Source organism: Oculina patagonica, chromosome 12, assembly GCF_052425735.1.
Source record: "Oculina patagonica isolate OP01 chromosome 12, crgOcupat, whole genome shotgun sequence".
NCBI lineage: Eukaryota > Metazoa > Cnidaria > Anthozoa > Scleractinia > Oculinidae > Oculina > Oculina patagonica.
Window position 1 is genome coordinate 6,205,629 of NC_135769.1, and position 20,993 is coordinate 6,226,621.

The window sequence follows — 20,993 nt, forward strand, 5'->3', positions numbered from 1 at the left end:
TTGTTGGACTGCAGAATCACTTCGTTTTTTGAAAACTCGTTAATATATTGCGTGACAGCTGCGCGTGCAAGTTCATGCAAGCGCGCGCTTTGCCTTATAAGGCGCGTGCAGTGCATTGTTACGTCAACAATGCAAAAGTTCTATTCAGTATCAGACTGAGTTTACAACGAATCGGCTGCGTTGAAATTTGCACCGCTGATTTGCCAAAAACGAACAAAGAAACCGCGTTAAGAGAGTCACATCATGGCTTGTATTCAAGAAGGTAAAGTAAAGTTCGTCCTGTTTTTTTGTGCAAGTTGCCGATTTTGTGTTTTAACGTTTTAAACCTATTTTAATCTTCTGCTGCAATTTGAGTTTGTTCACTGAGCACGTTGCGAATTTTTTCCTCAGCAGATTTCAGTGAGATGAGAGAAATTGATTCAATTTCGATAAACGAACAGTTCAAGACTGCACAAAGACAGGTTAGTAATTTAAGAAAAAGCAGCGTTTGTTCTCGTGTTCAAGAAGGCGGAATTGCCAATCAGTTGCAGTATTCTCTCCTCCGCAGAGGCCTCTTATTTTTTCGTGCAAGCTGGGAAATGGGGAGAGGTAAAAAGTGAGCGCGCGGAGCCTGGAGAGAATGGCCTTTCCCGTCGTCCCCCGCGCACCCCCTATTTTTCATTTTTCGTGTTTTTCGCCTTCCCCCACTGAAGGAGCCTCTGCGGAGGAGAGAGGTTGCAATCAGAATCGCCTTTTTCAGTGCCGAAGAGAGGCAGGATTTTTTTTTCCAGCCACATTTCATCAGCATTAGGTCTAAAGCCGTGATCAACCAAATCCAACTAACATAGAATTTAAATAAACTGTTTTGAATTCCCGAAACATTATTTTTGTTTTATTTTGTAGGGCCAAAGATTCGCAATTTTCGAAGAAATATAAATTTGCGAAAAACATCCAGATTTTGATCCTTAAAACGAAACGAATGTATCATTTATGACTGCGCTTTTGCATAAATACAGTTTTCATTTACAAAATTTTCTTGCGAACAAAAATTACTGCTTACCGTATTTACTCGAATAAGCGGCGCTTATTCGAGGGCGGCTCTTATTTAAAATTTGGACGCCACAAAGAATTTAATCTTTTACAGTTATTGAAAATAGCGTCTTTTGATTGTCAGTATTCGTCTCATGCTGAAGAGAGAAGTGGCGCTAGCTGCCCTGGCAAAGTTCGCGGGCTTCACAGCATTTACAGAATGTTGGACAGAAAAACTGATGGGCAAGCGGTAAAACAATCACTTTGAACTGCAAAACATCGCTTTTAATGAAAAAAAAAATGTCCAAGTTTGTTTTAGAGTTGCTTTGTGGTGCTTTTTTTAGTTAAACGGAATTCCTCGATTAAGCGCCTCATCTGGACTGCGGCACTTATTCGGGGCGGCGCCTATTAACTTTTTTGTCCTAAATGCGGCGCTTATTCGGGGGCGGCGCTTATTCGAGTAAATACGGTATTCTAAATTGCGAAATTAAGTTTAACTTTTTCAGACTCGTACATCGGAAATCGGAATTTACCTTATGGTAAACCATTCTCGAGGCAACACTGAGTTCTCTGATTGGCTATTTCATGTTTGGGATTTTATACAGTGCGGAAGATTTCCAAAAAGCCGTCAGCAATCTTCGGGAAGACTCACGGTACTTCACTCGGTAACTCTCAAACGTGGCATTGAAAAATCGATTTAAAATTTGAAATTGTTCGAAATTCGTTCTCGAGTCCACGATCCTTCTGGTCTGCGCCTGAGGGATAGAAACCTCTGGCCGGCTCCAACACCGGAAGTCCGCGATTCACGGACTCGTTGTCGAATCTGACAAATCTGATTGGCTGAAAATACAGAACGAGTGCTTTGCGCATGCTCGCAAATCGGGACAGGCCAGAGATATGGATCCCTGGCGCAGACCAGAAGGATCGTGGACTCTGGGACGAGAATGTTCGGAATTTTTTTTAAAAAGTGTCCATCAACGTAGATCAGCTAGTTGGTAATTATTTATAAAAGATGAGAAAATAAAAACTAATGTTTTTTTTACTATTTCCAGTCGATGGAGATTAGAGCCGCATCCGGCGAAGAAAAAAAGCCCCAAACATTTCAAATTCTAAAAAGGTAAGGCGATGAATGTTTTCTACCCCTGAGGTCGAACAACTGGGAAACAATGCAAACTGAATGAACAATGCAACTTTGCCAGAACAAGTATATCGGCCTCTAAAACACATTTTTCTCTCCTAGCATCACTTTCGAAACACCCAACCACTGAAGACTTGTACTGAGCCCGACTTTCCTCCAGGGTCAAATTTTTCTCACTTCCTGCATGCTGTAATTTCTTTGAATGGATTTTTTGCCTTACGACCATAATTGTTAACCAGGCGTTCGCGCCGACAACACAAAAACTCCACACCATTTAGTTTCACATCCGTCCTTCCCTAAATATTTTTCATCTCTTGTAATTAATGCTTTGCTTGCTTTTCCCTTTTCACGCAATAATACTTTAGGGAGTCAGGGCCAAATGAGCCAAAACAGACCAGAGACGAAGTAAGGATACAGGTTAGTCACGTGACTGTCATACACACACAGCTACAAAAAGGGAACTGGGTTGAGCCTAGTAAAGCAGCTGACATCAAAGCCCGACGGGCTTTGCCACAGTTCATTGTACAATGCACACTTCCAAATACATATCTACCCTTTAATGCACCTATCAATGGTTTGCCCCAGGATGGGGGGGGGGGAAAGCGGGCAACCCCAGGGGAATTTGACATTTTTTGGAATCCAGAGTCGAATTCCCCACCCCTGGACACCTAGCGAATGTCAAATTTCACATATCTCCTCTTAATTTTCTAACCCAGCAGACCATTTTAGTTGTCAAAATCCCTTCCCTGGGAGAGCTTCACGATGTCAAATTCCCGTGGGTTGCCCCCCCCCCCCCCCATTCCTGGGGCAAACCATTGATAGGTGCATAATTCAGCAGTAAAGTTTGTAGTCTGGTATCCTTAACTTACATTGCTATTTGAGAGCCAAAAATTGTATTTCCAAAATGGTGACTGCGTCTTCGAAACTTCTCTTCGCTGTGAGATAATTTAGAAATCTATTACCGTTAGGAGTTCAAACTGAATATGTGATTTGCTTTTAATTGTCATTTTAAATTGCAGAGATTGAAAGATATAATTGTGTCTCAAGATGAAAAAACAAAAAATCTGGAAAGGCAACTTGCGTAAGTATAACAGTGATGTTAAACGACAACCAAAGAGAGGGTAAAAATTCGACAAATGAACCTTATTGAATTATAGAAAGTTAATGATGATATTCATTGAGATTTGTTGAAAAAATCTTTTTAGAATTAGGCATTCAACGGCTTTACGATTGTAAGGTACATGATTTAAATCTGGAACGCGTTCCAAACTAAAATGTGGCGTTCCAATTTAGAAAAATTCCGCTCAAAGTTACCATAACCTGCTGAAATAATTTGTTATTCCGAACGATATGGCCTTATTGCACTGAGGAAAATTGTCATTCCGTCAAGTACAGGGTTTTAAGACATAACTTTTTCCCTATTCCGACAAATCGCCACGTTACCTTTTGTACCTCTCAAGACCTCAATAACTTCTTGAGAATTTTTGACACCCCTCAAGAGCTCACTAAAAATTTTCAGAAATTCTGAAAAATACTTAGGCCTTCAAAATTTTTGACTCTCCTCAAGAGCTCACTAAAAATTCAGAAATTCTGAATTTTTGACTCCTCAAGACCTCACCAAAAAAATCAGAAATTCTGAAAAAGACTTAAACTTTCAGAAGGTTTGACACTCCTCAAAAGCTCACTGAAAAATTCAGAATTTCTGAAAAAATGTTAAGCTTTCAGAATTGTTAACACTCCTGAAGAGCTCACTAAAAAATTCAGAAATTCTGGAAAAAAAACTTTAGCTTTCAGAATTTTTAACACTCCTCAATAACTCACTAAAAAATTCATACATTCTGTTACAGAATTTCTGACACCCTTGAGGACCTAAAAAAAGTTTCAAAAATTCTAATGCCCCCAAAATTAAATTTAAATTTTGTGAAGCCAGGAGGAGATCTAAAGATAAATAATATTCACCTCAACCCAACCCTTCAAATAAAAGAACAGGCTTGTAGAAGTCGAATAACCCATTGTAAGCAATGATTTCTATAGGCACATAAATAACATTTCAAAAGTTTTTATTTTTGCTGCACACATTTAAACAAAATGCCACCTATATTTTACATGTAGTCTATGGACAGGCTTCCTAATAAGGTTCTGTAAAATTCTGGTTGTAAGCCCTGGGCATACTCAATTCGTAAGGAGTCTTGGGTGGGCTTACAAATTGCGAGGCTTATGGTTTCTGGGTGATTAGGTGAAATAAAAAATATAGTTTTTTGTAACATTTCAAATGATCCACGACAAAAATCACGAGTTATGTTTTGAAGTCATAAAGTGAAAATAAAGCAACATTTAGCTCTGTTCAGCACTGTCACTGGGGGCTTGTATCCTTAGTCTTATAGCCGAATTTATTTTTTCCTTTCTGGAAGTTTCAGGTTGGGTCTATAACAAGGAAGCTTTTAGGCAAAGTGGCTTATAACCAGAATTCTTCAGTATAGGACAAATAATCTTTCCCCCGAGACCATGCTCAGCTCTATTCCTTCACCCTTTTGGCCTATACATGTACATAATTTTATTTCTACAAGGAAGCCTGCAAACAGGCTGTTTTAGTGCTGGAGAATTGCATGTATTGTAACCTAGTGTCCTAGCTACAGGTAATAATATTACTATGTAAACTGTGAAATGCATGTACAATGTACTGGTAAATAAACCCAAAAGATGAACAGACATTAGCTCACAAAACTCCCTGACTATCCCTAATAAATAATGTTTCCTTGACCAAATATAGGTATAAAACCATTTTTCGAGTTGCAACATGCACTGATATTACTGTAATCTTGGACATCAGCCTTTCATAAGAGGGCACATTTTTCTTCAAACTTCACTTAGAAAAGATTGTTTGCTTCACGAAACAAATGTCACTGCATATTTTAACATCAAATGGAGTTTGTTTATCTACAGTTTGTACATGACCTGTATAACATGTATGAAAATATTCATTCAAATGGGGGATCACTTTTTGTTACCATGAATTTTATTGCCAAATTTCATGAAAGAAATGTGAATGGCAGATTCCAAATTCAAAATTTCATGCTGAGCTTCCACAATCTACTATTGTTCTCTCTGGCTTAGAATTTCTAAAAGTCCATTCCCTGCTCCTCAACCAAAAAAGAAAATCCTAGGAATACAGTAAAAAACTGTGAGTAAGAACCTAGTTTTTTCCAGGTTAGCCTAAACAGGTTCTTACATAAATGGTAGTGAACACAAATTTAAGCTATTTAGGTTCTAGTAGGTTAAATTTCATTGTTGCTTATAGAATATTAATTTAAGGGTGATATTCCTCCTATTATTTGTGTATTAAATTTGCATATCTGACAAGTGTTTCTGTAAAAATGAAGCACTAATCATTCACAACATGACATTGTATACATGAACAGTAAAGCCTTGTCCTACCTTAACTTATTTTTCCCAAAAGCAAACATTTTAATCAACTTTAGAAAGTAAGAACCTGTTTTTAAATTTTAGGTTCTTACTTGCAGGTTTTTACATATCTTGGAATGATCCAGAATCCCCAAGTGCTTTGTAAAAATAGTATGGAATCACTGACTAGAGACAAACTCAGAATTTTATAGGAAGGCTTTGTACACTCTAGGCATACTCACAGATATTGAAATGCAGACTTTTTAGAAAGTTTTTTTACAAGTCATATATTACAAGAATAACACTGTCACAAATGCCCCAGGTTCAATTCTAACATGCCTAAACTGATACCTTTGATTGGCATACATGTATGAATTTATAGTTGTTTAAAATCAGACTTAGCTCCTTGCTGTTTTCTGAATAGATGCAAAACTGCTGCAGTCATATAAAACTGTTGCTTGTACTTTTTCTGTGTTTTCTTGTGTTACTTTAACCTGAAAAAATATAAAAAGCAAATGAATTCCACATTTACATGTAGCTTTAGGTAATTAACATGTAGTATTAAAGAATTATTAGGGCCTGTTTGCATCGAAGTCGCATGCCAAGCTAAAAGAGCTACCATACATGTAGGCGAGCCAACTTTTCATAAGTTTCTGTAAAAAATCCATTGAAGCATTAACATGCTAGACAGGAAACCCACCTAACGCCTTACCGGGGCACTCGGCCTGCTTGCCCAGGGCACCCTTTTATGCGGGATAGCCTATTGCCATGTAAACCGTTATGCCTGGGCTATCACGGCTTGCTGGGGATAAGTCTTTGCATGTGTTCTAAAATTAAAATTAATTTTGAAGTTTACGGCATAAAATGTATAAATTCTTGACCAAAACAGTGCTCTTTAACCGAAATTACATCAAATTCTTTTTATCTGTAGGCTGGTAAATATTTCTTTCGGCAACAGCTTATTATTAAATCAAAATTCGAAATTTTTGTAGGAATAATATTCTACATGTACTGTAATTCAAAAACCATAATTTTCTTCAATCGTTTGGAGCTATACAAGGTTTTCTAACACTGTGACGCGCGGGTAGAACTGAAGGGCTGTGAATTTTGTATGTAAACGCGGGCTATGTTTCATCCCTTCTAGCCGGGTAACTCTGTTAGCCGGGGCACCCTCCCTCCATGAAAACAGGCCCTAATCATTCCTACACATGTAAATGAAGAGGCGGGGTATAGCAAAGATATCGTTGTCATCACCTACATGTATTACCGGTAAGCAATTATTGGATGAGGTTGACATGATATCGTGAATTATCAAAACCTGAGATCTGTGTTAATTCATGATATCATGCGAAAACCGAATTCAATAATTGTTTTATTGTACGTTTTAAAACAATTTGCAAACGAAGACTTTTATCTGATGCAAAATGGCTTTAATTCAAAATAAGCACACTAGTTAACATAATGTGGTTCCTCCAGGTTCTTCTCCCTCAAATAACCATTCAGATTTTTTACACTTGTTTTTGCTGTTTTCTTAGTGTTTTTAGAATCTTTGTTCTCGATCAAAACTTTCAATTCCTCATTGGAAACGAAGGCGATTCGCTCAGTCATACTTTCAAAAGTTTGACAGCGCTAACATTGCAGGGATGAGGGGCTTGGAAACTACATGTAGGCGGACTTGGAACTCAACATAATAACCCAATATCTGCTGCAGATATTGGGTTATCATGTCAAGTTCACATGCTACTGTATATTGTCTGATTGCTCTCGACCAATCACATGTTTCAAAGTAATTAGAATTACTTAATATAATAATGTGTATAATAATGTTATTTATGTGCCAACAAGAAAACTATTGACTAGCGAAACAAAGAGTTCTTTTGTTCAACTTGTTGGACATTTAAAAAACAAAGACAATGTCTGTAAACAGATATCTTCCCTATTCTGCAATCGCTCCTCGGGAAAAGTGCCTATTGAGTTATACCTCGTTCTCAAAGCGTTCCGACGCATGTAAATGAAGTGGTGGGGTATTCTCAAATTTCTGCAATCGTTCCGACTATTTGTGCGACAAAATGGCGGATAATACAATGGTCGAATATTTGAGCAATGTAGTTTGTGTGAATGAAGTGATTGCCTCTGCCGCCAGTAACGTGAAAGACTAAACCTAAGCTTAAAGCTCTGGTTGGTTTTAAGGAGATGTACATATAAAAGCTCTACTCACCAAAACACGTTTGTAAACGACCAAGACTGACATGGTGTTCTACTGACACTTCAAAGCACAAGGACTTTGATCGGCTCCAAGAATCCCAAGCTTCTGTTCACTATTTCCATTTCACACAAGATTTATAAAGCATTATCTGTTATCCTAAACGTGATTAATACTATAAGAAACGCTTTACAGTTTTGTAAACAAACCGTGTTGAACGAGCAGCAGAATAATTCAAATCGAGCGGGCGAAAACGAAACGATTCAACGAATTCAATAGTCACGTGGGAGGATTAGAGTACCATGATTGGTTAAGCCAGAGAAATCCGCTGGAGAATTCAACTGCAGACTCAAGAATGACCGTTTTTTAGGGGGCGGAACAAACTGATCGAAGTTTATACGGATGGCAAAGATTTCCGCAATTATGGCGAAGGAATTACGTATCTATTGCTCAGTGTACATGCTTAAGTTTTCGAAAATGTGAGGGATAGAAGTCTCTTCTTAATCACAATGCATACAGGTGAGTAGAAAATGTATTTTTTGTTACTGGTCTTTTCGCCAACCTATAAGTGCCTGTAATCTCTAATTCCTCGTTCCTTTAGCTTTCGGCAAGCCTTTCGGCACATATGAAATTGCCAGATATTTTGAAATCGCCCTAGTGTTACCTAACGCTCCTTGAAACTGCCCTTTTGCGAAACTACACGGTACTTGTTGACGAAACGACAGGTATCAACCGAAAGGACAGAGAGATCGATATAATGCATGCAATGTTATCAGTTATCAGTTGATGTCTATGTGTATTCAAGCTTTTAAATTCATTGAACTCTTGAACTAGTTTATTGATTTTTAAATATCGATTAGCTATGTTGGAATTCACCGATTCAGAGATATAGATTGCTGTATTGAGTAAGGCCTGGTTCACACTAGCGACATAACGACATAACGACATAACGACATGGACATAACGACATAAAGAAAAGTTCAGTTCTTTCCTTATGTCGTTATGCTTATGTCATTATGTTCCAACTATGTCGTTATGTTATGTTGTTCACACTGGTGACATAGAACATCAATATGAGGTGTTTTTTGCATTTGCATGACCTTGCCGTTATGTCGTTATGTCGCTAGTGTGAACCAGGCCTAAGAGGCAATGTACATGTATGAGCACAGGCCCCGGGGGGGTACTCAAAAAAATTTTATACGGGGAGGCTCCGCCCCGAGTTCTAACCCCTTACCCTTTTATATACCATTTTGACAGAAATTGTACCCCTTTCGTATACCTTTAACTGAAAAAAGGTACCCCTTTCATATACCTGAAAGACGTGGCATGGACTTAAAACAGGACTTTTTCTTGTCATTTTCGTGTAGCGCTTTAAAATAATTTAAAATAATACAGGCATAAATTGCGTCTGTTCGAAATATTTTAATAAAAGACCGTTTTAAAAACCTAAATGACAGATTTCCACACCCTTTCATATACCTAAACTCGTGAAATCCCTACCCTTTTGTATATCTGAAGCCTGAAAAAGGTACCCCTTTCGGGCGGAGCCTCCCCGTAGAGGCCATTATAGGGAGTACCCCCCCCCCCCCCGGGGCACAGGCACGCAGACAATCCTCTGTATTTGAGGCCACGTAACGTGCATTATTAAAGCATCACAGTACCCACTACATTTATTTGATCTCACACGTTCACTGTACTTGATCGATCTCGGCTTGAGTCATTGTAAGAAATGCTCCATAAAATACTGAATTTTGCATCTTTCAATCACAAACGTTGATCTGCTGTAAGCGAGATAAATATAGTTCACTTACCTTTTATCGTTTTGTGAACTTTTGTGATTTTATGAGGTTTTAAGGCCGTTAATTCCTCGCTACATGTAGCTGTCACCGCCCCCAACATAAGTAAGCGAAAGAGACTGTCTCTTTCTCTTATGTGCTTTTGTTGGGGGCGGTGATGGCTAGCAAGGAATAAAAACCTCATAAAATCACAAAAGTTCACAAATAATGATGCCTATGAGTGATGTCCATGTCACGCGACCTCAAACACAGAGGATTGTCTGCCTTTGGTATGAGCTCATACTGTAAAATTCTGGCTATACAGTAAAAACCTGTGAATAAGAACCTAACATACACTGTATAACAGCCTGTTAGGCTAACAATTGCAAATTAGACACCATTTTTATAATAACCTATTAAGCGTTAAATTTGGAAACATGCATTTTGGAACTAATTTTGGATAAAGCATTACTTTGCATGTACAATTGTATATACACTGCAATGTCATATTCTGAATGATAAGAGCTTTATACAGTATTTACATACCGTAAGCAATTACCGGTATGTGGTATGCAAATTTCTGAATACCACTAAAAGTTCTATATGCATCAATGTAATTTTTTTTCAGAAAACAATAACCTATTTAGAACCTGAATATCCCAAATTTGTGTTAATTGCCATTTAGATAAGAATCTGCTTAGGCTAACGTGGAGTAGGTTCTTACTCATGGGTTTTTAATGTACAGTAAGCCCCCCTGGTTATACATGTACATATCTGGTTATAAGCTCCTCCCCTCCCCCTGAACATAAGCCCTTTTCTGCTGGATGACAGTACTGAACATGCCATGGCTACATGTGCATGTAAATGTTTCTTTATAAAGACTCTTAGTCTGTGTACAGTTGCCCCACTCTGCTCCAAAAAATCGCGAAGGGAAAGTCTGTGTTATGGCGTCCATAAATTTAAATCGTCATTAATTTAAATTTTTCATAAATCTGTGTGTCTGGTTGACTGGATTTGAATCATGCGGTTCCAAATATAACACATAAAAACATCATCGAGCTCGAACACAAAGCACTAGATTGATAAAATCCAAGGAGCAAAATGTTTACAGCAAAAAATCTCTAAAACCAACCTTTTTCGTTCTCGAAGTAAAGCTACAAAAAATTTTGGCGAAGCCAGGCAAACCAGACAAAGATAGTGTCATTCATACAATACATCGAGGTATCACAATTATTAAATCCAAAACAAACAGCACCAATGAAAGACTATGTGGCACATTTAGGGCCTGTTTACATGGAGGTGGGGGACCCCGGGTAGGTAAAGGAAACCGGCCCAGCCGTGGTCGAAAATTAGCTCGCATTTACATGCAGTCTTATCACCTCGGGATCCCGGGATGACATTCACACGAGGTTAGCATGTAAACAGACAAAATGACTTTGTATATTATTTTCTCTCGTTCCTTTTAGTGGTTTCATAGGCTCAATAACTGAACTTCAGAGCCGAATTCGTTTTTGGGAAAATCGAAGGCAATACAATGACTTTTTTTTGTAAAGAGCAAGCCAGATTGGCCACGAAAAAATTCCATTGAAATCGCATTTTGTTTTGTAATCTTTTATATTTACGGTTTATTTCTCTCATCTTGTGCTTTCGACCGATTATTTGACTAGGCAAAGTATTAGAAGTCGAAGCAGTTGTCGAAGTCATTGTTGTTTATAGTCGAAGCATGAGACTTGCTCGGGCCTACGCTTGATGCTTCACTTTCACTTTTAATTCTTCAAGCATCTTTTCGCATTGCCGTTCCACATTGGGGCAGATAAAGCTATAGGAAAATCTCGTCGGGTTTGCAGCCGTAGATAAAGCCGTATGCAGCCATATTTTGTGTAGTTTGCATTTACCGCACTTTCAGATTAACCTGATGAGTCGTCCCTGGGTAGACAGTTTACGTCACGTTGAAACGTTTACCTTGCAAAACACGACCCCAGCTAGGAGGACTGACCCCACCGATCATGTAAACGCGATCAAGTAAAAATGAGAGTTTATATGGTCAGGCAGGTTACCCCACCTAGGCGGGTTACCTCAACTACCTGGGGTGCCCCACCTCCATGTAAATAGGCCCTTACAAAGGGTTTCAAACTACAGTGCAGAAATGTTCTACATGTAGACCACAGTCTTCACAAAACTATTGCTCTTTCCAACTTGTCCTGGCTTTAAATGATACATTGTACTGCATATTTTGCCCTAGACTTTCATTAAAGTCCTTTGTCTTGTTTATTATGGCGCGCTGGGACGAATGACTTTTCATACTTGAATCGCGTCACTTTTAGCGACCCAAAAATGGGTCGCTGAGCGTAGGCCAATCAGAGCAGCCCTTAGGACAGAAGAGTCAATCACAAGGGATTAAGCGCAGTGAGATGTGACTTGCGGTCAAACCTTAGGGTCAATTTCGAAAGGATAGATGATGCTCTCAAGGCCACCAGTTATTCAAGTTTGCTTGACTACCAGAGAAAAACAATAGAAGTTTACCTTTCTGGGAGAGATGTTTTTGTGTCTGCTCCAACCGGAGCTGGAAACCCTTCAAGCGAGACAAGTCGACCGATGGCGACTTCGTCACTCGCACAGCCGCTTTGCGCCCTAAAAGGCTCGCTTTGCTCGCTTATTTACTGTGAAAACTCGCGAGGTCGACTTGTGGCAAGTCTAATTTTGCCCTTCACAAACAAGTGAGAGGCAAAAGGCTGTACAGATTGAATGCTCGCCATAGGCTGAAATAATTTGGAATGTGACAAGCTATCACCCACATAAATTATGAATGGTTTTTGTATAAGTGCCAATCAGATCATTTTCCACACATTCCGGGAAAATCGCCCACAGCCAAACACAATTAAGAACGCCATAACACAGATGTCCGTTCCGCGATTTTTTGTTTGCAGAGCGAGATGGCTGTACACAGGCTAAATTTTAAATAAATTAAAAAAAAAATGTATTTCAAGGTGCATTTACACGATAGAGAAAATTGGGTATGGACCCGTCAAAAAATTGGTCCGGACCTGACGATTTTTGTAGAGAAACAGTCAAATCAAAACGGGGCCATAGGCCATAGGCCCCGTTTTGATTTGACTGTTTCTCTACAAAAATGGTCAGGTCTGGACCAAGTTTTTGATGGGTCCATACCCAATTTTCTCTATCGTGTAAACGCGCCTTCAGTCAACACTGTTGTGTATGGAAACTCAGATGGCTCAGCGATTTTCATTTGTATTTGCATTTTCACTAAGGTTTTTAATGTTTTTTTTTTCTCTTAGTGATGATTTGCTTATGGTTTTAGTTTTCATTTTTATTTCTTTTCTGTTATTACTGAGCATAAATGTATATCCATGCTCAAAATAGAATTCATGTGTAATAAATGACTTATGGTATTTCTGACTCAAGCTTTTTTTTAGCTCTGATTTATGAAAATGAATTAGAACAAAAATAAGTTTAAGTTCACATCTAAATAAACCCAGTCATTTGTAACTACTACTATTTTTTATTTGTGACATGCAAATAACTACAGCATGCCTCTTTAATTCAGGTTTAGATATGTAGGCCACCACAGCAACATGAAATCCTATTGAAACTGTCATTGTCCATCTGGAGAATATTAAGATGAAAAGTCAGTGGCTGTAAACCTTTTCTGTTGTGAAAGAGTAAGGAAGTGAAGCTGAGTTATTGGAAAGGGAAAGTCAAGTCTACAGAATGACCCAAGGAGCTGGACACTGGGTTGATGACAATAGTGGTTTGTGACCTTACAATAAATGATAATAATTTAAATGTGCACATGTATAGGTTTTTTTTGAATATGCTTTGACATGCATGACTGTGTAAAGTACATGTACATGTAGCTGCCACAAGCTCATTGTTTTAAAATACTGTTCTTATGCACAGAATATAAATAGGTTGGACTATGTCAAAAGGGACAAGGCTTGTAAGTTTTGTTGAAAGATCAGGATATCTTATTCTCCTTACAGTAAAAGAAGGTTGAATTTAAAAAAATGTTCTCAGAATGTTTGAACTTTCGATTTAGATTATTAGAAAGATTAGAATTTTTGAACTCTTTTTGGGGTCATTAGGGACATTGAGATCTTAAGGGTCATCAAAATTTATCTTAGAATTAATATATTTTTTAATGAGGGCTTAAGGGTGTTCAGAATTTCTAAAAGTTCTGTTTTAGGGACGGCTTTATTGTGTTCAGAATTTCTGAGAGTTTTAGTGTGAGCTTTATCGTATTCAGAATTTCTGAAAGTTTTAGTGGGAGCTGTATCGTTTTCAGAATTTCTGAAAGTTTTAGTGAGAGCTGTATCGTTTTCAGAATTTCTGAAAGTTTTAGTGAGAGCTGTATCGTTTTCAGAATTTCTGAAAGTTTTAGTGAGAGCTGTATCGTTTTCAGAATTTCTGAAAGTTTTAGTGAGAGCTGTATCGTTTTCAGAATTTATGAAAGTTTTAGTGAGAGATTTATCGTATTCAGAATTTCTGAAAATTTTAGTGTCAGTATCGTTTTCAGAATTTCTGAAAATTTTAGTGAGGACTTGTTCGTTTTCAGAATTCTGAAAGATTTAGTGAGGACTTGATCGTTTTCAGAATTTCTGAAAGTTTTAGTGAGGACTTATTAGTAATAAAGAAATCCACTCGGAAGAATTTTGTACTTCCGAGCAAACACAGTTGTCTTTCTTCTTAATTTTAGCGTAATATTTGGATTCAGGGCAAATGATGAAAATATTACTTTAAATAAAGTGGTAATTTTGCTTTTCCGCGAAAATTGCACAAATCATTTTTGGCCGGTTTTTGACTTTTTTCAAAAGAAACACGAGTTTCTGCAACGCACAAAAACCATTTTCCGACTTAGGTTTAAATTTTACTAGTAAAAATGAGTAATTTTCAGAGTATTTACGTCATTCTCTCTAAATTTATCAAAATTGGAATGCCACATTTTAGTTTGGAACGCGTTCTGGGCTCACGAATACCAAAACGGGGGTTAAAAAAAGAAAAAAAAACAGACACTAGTACCATAGGCTGGACGTTAACTCGAAGAGAAAAAACAGCAAAAAGAGTTGGGCTGAAATAGCAAAGGTTAAAAATGAGCACGTTTCCAAAATTTACCAAAAACAGAGTTTTAGTCAGAACTTTTTCTTGAATAAAAACAATAACAAGGTAACGAAATTCCATAATATTTTAAAATTAAGAGTTGGTCCGTTATGCTTGAGATTAATATGTGATCTTTTGAAATTAAGCTGATCCATACCCTATCGCTAAAGAATTGTGTAATACTGTATTTTTGCCTGTTTTTAGTAAATTTGGAACAAGGCATAAAAACTTTTTATCATTTTTCTTTTTTCTGCAGAGAGGCAATTGAAGCCATATTGAAAGAGAAGGAAGCAAAGAAAGAACTCTTCGTCAAAGTTAACGAACAACAACAGTGAGTGTGGCAATGAGGAAAACGATGTTGTAAAATTCATTAATTACTCATGAGGGTGCAAACCATTCCCAGCACAGTATTCAGATCACATGTTCACAACTGTAAACCCCAATACAAATCAAACAAAAGGATTAACTTTAGATACAAACTCCTGCTCAGCTAATTAGTATTCATTAACTTTTGATACAGATCTCTTCTGATTCGCATAACAATACTTTGCATTCAATTCATTGGTTTCATTTCACAAGTAGAATAAAATATTCGCGTCCGATCTGTATGGGCGTTTACAATGGCTCGCCTATCGGCTCGCCATTGTAACTGCCCATACAGATCTCCCGCAAATATTTTATCTACTACTTAGAAATTTTGAGATAAAAAATAACTACTAACAGAATATAATTATTATTGTGAATGCAGACGTTACCTGCTCAGTTGGCGAAGGTCACTTTTTCAAACGACATCAAATCAAGACCCTGGTTGTCTTGATATCCAAGCAAAAACTGGGACTTTATAAGCACGGGTGGGGGGAGGAGGAGGGTATTCTGTTTTGAATGTTGAAACGTAAAGTGCTGCAGTATATATGACCATTCTCTTAATTCCATCCTTGTTGTTTGAGATTTTGCGCAAAAGAGCCGCAAAAAGAATTACAGTCGCCAGAGAATCGTGTTACTGATAGCTATAGATTAAAACCCTTGACGACTAATTTATCACTTTATTCAGTTAAACCCGTTAAACAAGGTCAATAATTAAAACTGAATATGTTGGTGTACGACAAGGATTTTAAACTGCAGTATTTTCTTTTCATCACAGGGAGATTACAAAGCAGCAGCTTCAAGCCAGGCAGTTTAAACGCGAGGTGGGTTTATTGTATTGTAAAGCAACTATGTTGCACTTGTCTCAAGAAAAGAAAACATTGTAAGTCTTAGGCGGGAGTCAAGACCATGATAGTTCTTTCTACTGAGCTAAAGAAGACTTGCTACGAGCTTGTATAGCTAGTGGGTCATTTACTTGGTCCATATGTCACATTTGTTATAAAGCGAAAGTAGAGCGCGCTGTCATTGACTGCTTTGAGTTCACATGACATTTAACAATAAAACTGTTTACTGCCAAAAATCGTTGAGCCGGCAACATTGCAAAATCTACAACGTCAGATGGTAACAGTGTACCTGCGAATGATGAGCGTTGACTCCCTTTGCACGAGAATTTTCTTAAACTGTTTCTCCTCGGGACCAATTATTAATAGTGGAAGGAGGGGAGGGTGTTATCAAGAAATTTTAGGCCAAGAGGAAGATCATTAAAGAATGACCTTGTAAGACAGTTAAATGGAGCTTTAAAGGTATCGTACTAGAAATGTTGTGCCATGTTGACAAAACTAAAGGATGTTTCTTTTCTCGCAGATGAAGCAGAATAAAAGAGAAAAAGAGGAGGTCATTGCACAGTAAGTTTTTTTTACCAACTAACATTGACAAAATAACGAGACCTTATAAATTTCTTAGCTGTATTCATTGTTTTACCTTGCCTTCGTATTTTAGTGTTATTTTAGCGTTCCTTTTTTGATTAACTTCCTTTAAGGTTGTCCAAAGCCGAATTTGATAAGAGTGATTTGACCGAAATGCTTCGCTCACTGAACGAAGAAGGCAGTAAAATCAATCAAACTTTGAAGGTAAGTGGACAGAATGACAGTCCCCTCTTTTTAATTCCAAACAGTTTTGCATTTATCAGAACATAATACCACTCACCAAAACGCTGTAAGACCCTGTAACTGCTGAATATAGGTATATCGATGTTTTTGTCACTTGACTTTATAAGATTTATACCTTCCCCTCTGCTCTAATCAGTACTGCTCGGATTCAAATAAAAAATGGGACAAGTTTAGAGGCATCACTTAAGGTGGCTGGTAACGGTTTCCGGCACTTTCCAGCTCTTATGCTTTGGCGGGTCAGTTCTACAAATCTTTATCAGTTGATGCTACAATAATGTTATCAAATAAATGCCCAATGATTGTTGAATATGTTGTGGTTATTTTCATGACGTCACTGGTTACTATAGCAACAGTATAATCTGTTAAAACACCCTTAATTTTGGCTTTAAGTGCTTATAACTCAAAAACGAGCTCGGTGACCTCCATTTTTTATTATTGAACATTGATCAGTATGTTAAGATACAACTTTTTGCAAAGTTAAAAAAATTTCTACGAAGCAGTTTCAGAGCCACTTTAAATTTTCAAAATTTTAAGGTGGCTCTCAAACCGCTTCGTAGAATTTTTTTTTAACTTTGCAAAAAGTTGTATCTTAACATACTGATCAATGTTCAATAATAAAAAATGGAGGTCACCGAGCTCGTTATTGAGTTATAAGCAGTTAAAGCCAAAATTAAGGGTGGTTTTAACAGGTTATACTGTTGCTATAGTAACTAGTGACGTCATGAAAATAACCACAACATTTTCACCAATCATTGGGCATTAATTTCATACCATTATTGTAGCATCAACTGATAAAGATTTGTAGTACTGACCCGTCAAAATATAAGAGCTGGAAAGTGCTGGAAACTGTTACCAGCCACCTTTAAGGAACACTGTGTCACGGATTTTAGCCAAACTTAAGCTTGGGAAATGGCCATCAAATCCGGTGAAATATAAACATGACCGTTTAAAACAGTGAAGAAACATTTTAATAACACAGCAAATACAAAAGAAGGTACGGATGGCCAAAAGTGAAGAAGATTGAAACGGATTGCGATATGTGTTATACTGTTGTGCTGAACCGTTTTCAAAGTTAATCTCATTTGATTGTAACTTAAACGCCTGGGAGACACATTTCAGTGGTTGCAATGAAGCTTAAGCAATGGTTTTGTCATTTGGATGAATAGAAGTAATTTCTTTGCAAGTTTCATATATTTGACGAACATAGAGGCTTATAACATCTTGTTGCTTATTTGGTAATTTAGGAAGAAAGAAGCAAGAATGAAAAGCAGACGAGGTAAGCCTTCATTCCCGTGAATCTATTTGCATGAATTGAAAAACCATCTCAGTGGCTGATTAATATGGCTTTTTAATTTACTATTCCTTAGTATGCTATTCTGTTTACATCTCTTTGGATCACAAAGGATAAATCAGTGACGTTTGCTTGCATATGTATGACGAACGATTCAGTCCGCTAGACACAGATCATCAAAGCACTGACTACAGGAGATCGAGGCTTTACTTGCCATGACGTCACAAACGTCATCTTATTAACCACTGAGCTTAAATTTGAGCTTGATCTCGGGCTCGCTTATCCAAATAAAGACTTTAAAAAGCTGGATTAAATTCAAACTTTGGATTCTAATACTTTGGATTCTAAGTAATACGGCATTATATTTGTCCTCACAGACAATTTGCAGAAGCTCAAAATAAAGCTGGAGAGCTCGAAAATGAAATTGTGGATCTTCATTATGAAGTTGCCAAGCTACAGCTTAAAGTTGATGATCTGAAGTCAGAGGAAAAGAAGCTGCAAGACATGAATTTTGCGATGGCATTGTAAGTTAAAATTTCGCCACCTTAGTAAATTGGAAAATTATTTTCCTGTGTTTGTTCTTCACTCTCCTTTCTTTGTCAGTGATGAAAGATACTAAGTATACTCGTTTTTTTATCAATTGCACAGTGAGCACGAGGAGCAGAAGGCAATTTTGGAAAGCGAGGTAACTTAACCTGCATTCTTCACTCTTCCCTTGTGAGATATTATTGGTTGGGGGTTTTTTTGTTGGGGGGGAAAATGAGTTCTGTACTTGAATTGAGAAAGTAAGACAGATCTATCTATCTTAAACAGTTTCTTGAGTTACTAGCAAATGTTTAAGAAAATGTTATTCCATATTTTTAATCTCTAGATCGATGATTACAAGGCCTGTGTGGACGAATGTAAGACCTCCCTGAAGAAAGCAACGACAAAGTAAGTATATAATTCATATTTATCGATTTCATAGGGTTTCTACTATTCATTTCCAACTTAAAATTGTAAGGTAAATTCTCTGTTAAAAGAGACATACATGTGTTGATAAAGCCGCTTTCAAATTAATGGCATTAATTTGCTGATATGGAACATTTTCTAAAATAGAGCTGACTCGCGCAGTGATAGTAAGACAAATTTTATGATCATATGCATACTATTAATCGCAAAATGATGTTTTTTTTTTTTCAGCCTGGAAAAGACCAAGAAAGAAAACAGAACTTTATCTCAACGCCTCAGAAATTACAAGGCAAAAAGCGAAAGGAGAGCCAAAATAATCCAGGTAAATGTTAAGACTGTCAGTTGCTGATAGATAAACATAAGGATTTACTGCAATCTTATTACTTTTGAATATACCGCTAATTACACTAATTTATATGAGCGCCATTCCTAAGGAGCCTAAATACGAGAGTTCTTAATTTCTTTTATATTGATTTAGGCTGACAAGGAAACGAAAGCTGAGATGAAAGAGTGAGTAAACTTTTTATTGCCTCAGGTTTTAAATATAAATTATAGCTTTGAAACCTTCAAAAATAGAGTTCAAGTGACTTTCTTATTAAAGGTCCCTTTATTGACAAATTACGAATGGAAAGAGTATATTTTTAACGCAAAATTGGATACCGTATACAAGTGAGCGAGGCAGGCTATACCGTACGTACTTGACAAAGTTCTGGTCTTATCAGTGAGTTGATAATCCTTATTACTAACATTCACATCTTCTTAACTTTCAGGACTATCGAGGCACTTAAGAAAGAAGTAAGTAGTTTGTCAAACAATCATCCCTTATTTATTACGTTTTCGATAACGTTGACTCCACAAAAATTAAAAAAAAAAACATGGCGGTTCACTGATAGAATCAGAAAACATAAAATAAAACTCGGGCAAAGGACTCATGCAATAATCTGCTTCTGTATCATAAAATTGACTTGCTCGTGTTTTAATTTCTTTCAGAACGACAAACTTCAAGAAGAACTCAACAGCGGCTTTATTGGCCGATACCGAAGCGCAAAAAGATTTTTTGTGCGTGTTGTAGACGCGCTTCTGTCACCGTTTTGATTACTTCGGCGCACTTCGGGGGATGTGGAAAATTCCTCCTTTGGTTTCATCTAATGATAAATTTTACGGAAAAAGGCAATTCATTCCGTACATTTTTAATGGAAACAAACTAGTTATGATGATAAAATGATAAATACTGTTAGTTGGACAAAAAAAAAAAAAAGACTTGCTTACCGATCAAAGGCTGTTACAGTGGTTTGCAAAAAAAAAAAAACAACAAAAAAAACAAAAACAAAAACAAAAGAAAAAAACAAAACAAAACAAAAAACAAAAAACAAAAACAAAAAAAAAACAAAAACAAAATACATGCAAGTTGAAGATCGGTCGCCGACGCAAACAAGGTCTTTCAAGAGAATTTATGAGAATCTGTAATATAAGTAGTTCAGGAAAGAGGCGAAGCTATGAAATAATGTAATTACAATGTGGAATGAATGTGAAACAAAAGATAATCAAGTTATAATGATAAAATGATAAGACTGTTAGTTGGACAAAAAAAAAAATCCGCGACTTACCGACCAAAGACTGTTACAGTGGTCAGTTCGCAAGTAAAATAATAATAGTAGAAGATAGTAGAAGATAAGGTCGCCGACGAAAACAAAGACTTTCGAGAGAATTTATGAGAATCTGTTAATACAAGTGGTTCAGAAAAGAGACTAAGCCATGAAATAATGTGATTAAAATGTGGATAGTATGTGAAACAAAAGAAACAAAAGTGAATAGAACAAAAAAAAGAAAAGTTCAAAGATGGAAGGCTGTCAAATGTAAGGAGTGAAGTCAGTTGTAGCCAAAAATGTTCGTACAAAGCACGTGGTGGACGTTAAGTTCGATGAAAGTTACTATGGTTGTTAGTGGATGCTAGTGACTGGTATGTAGTGAATAAAGTCGTTTTTTATTACCGACTGAAGTGAAAACCCAGTCGGGTTTAGATTGTATTTTAAGAGACATGAAGTGTAGTAAAATTACTGGGCAATAAACTGTATGC

General features: G+C 37.0%; 1 protein-coding gene across 3 annotated transcripts; it reads left to right on the top strand.

The window, feature by feature from the left end:
* The first annotated feature begins 118 nt into the window (after window positions 1-118).
* On the top strand, window positions 119-20,906 carry LOC144631818 (uncharacterized). 3 transcript variants are annotated; one of them, XM_078490388.1, is made up of 17 exons: window positions 119-262; window positions 391-461; window positions 2,061-2,125; window positions 2,512-2,551; window positions 3,166-3,227; window positions 14,898-14,972; window positions 15,783-15,828; window positions 16,370-16,410; window positions 16,545-16,635; window positions 17,919-17,950; window positions 18,343-18,489; window positions 18,614-18,650; window positions 18,837-18,898; window positions 19,148-19,238; window positions 19,395-19,426; window positions 19,687-19,711; window positions 19,907-20,906. In XM_078490388.1, exons 1-17 carry the CDS (start codon window positions 244-246, stop codon window positions 20,009-20,011), a joined length of 1,041 nt encoding a protein of 346 aa, XP_078346514.1. In that variant the 5' UTR covers window positions 119-243; the 3' UTR covers window positions 20,012-20,906. The 3 variants fall into 3 exon arrangements, with proteins under 3 accessions (XP_078346514.1, XP_078346511.1, XP_078346513.1); XM_078490385.1 differs by having other exon boundaries at window positions 120-262; window positions 2,512-2,563; XM_078490387.1 differs by having other exon boundaries at window positions 127-262; window positions 394-461; window positions 2,512-2,563.
* The last annotated feature ends 87 nt before the right edge of the window (window positions 20,907-20,993 follow it).

What these genes read in the sequence shown, in the direction of transcription:
- LOC144631818 (XM_078490385.1), top strand. An exon ending in TCAAGACTGCACAAAGACAG is followed by an intron (nt 462 to 2,060) that starts GTTAGTAATTTA and finishes TACTATTTCCAG; the next exon opens with TCGATGGAGATTAGAGCCGC. An exon ending in ACGAAAGCTGAGATGAAAGA is followed by an intron (nt 19,427 to 19,686) that starts GTGAGTAAACTT and finishes CTTAACTTTCAG; the next exon opens with GACTATCGAGGCACTTAAGA.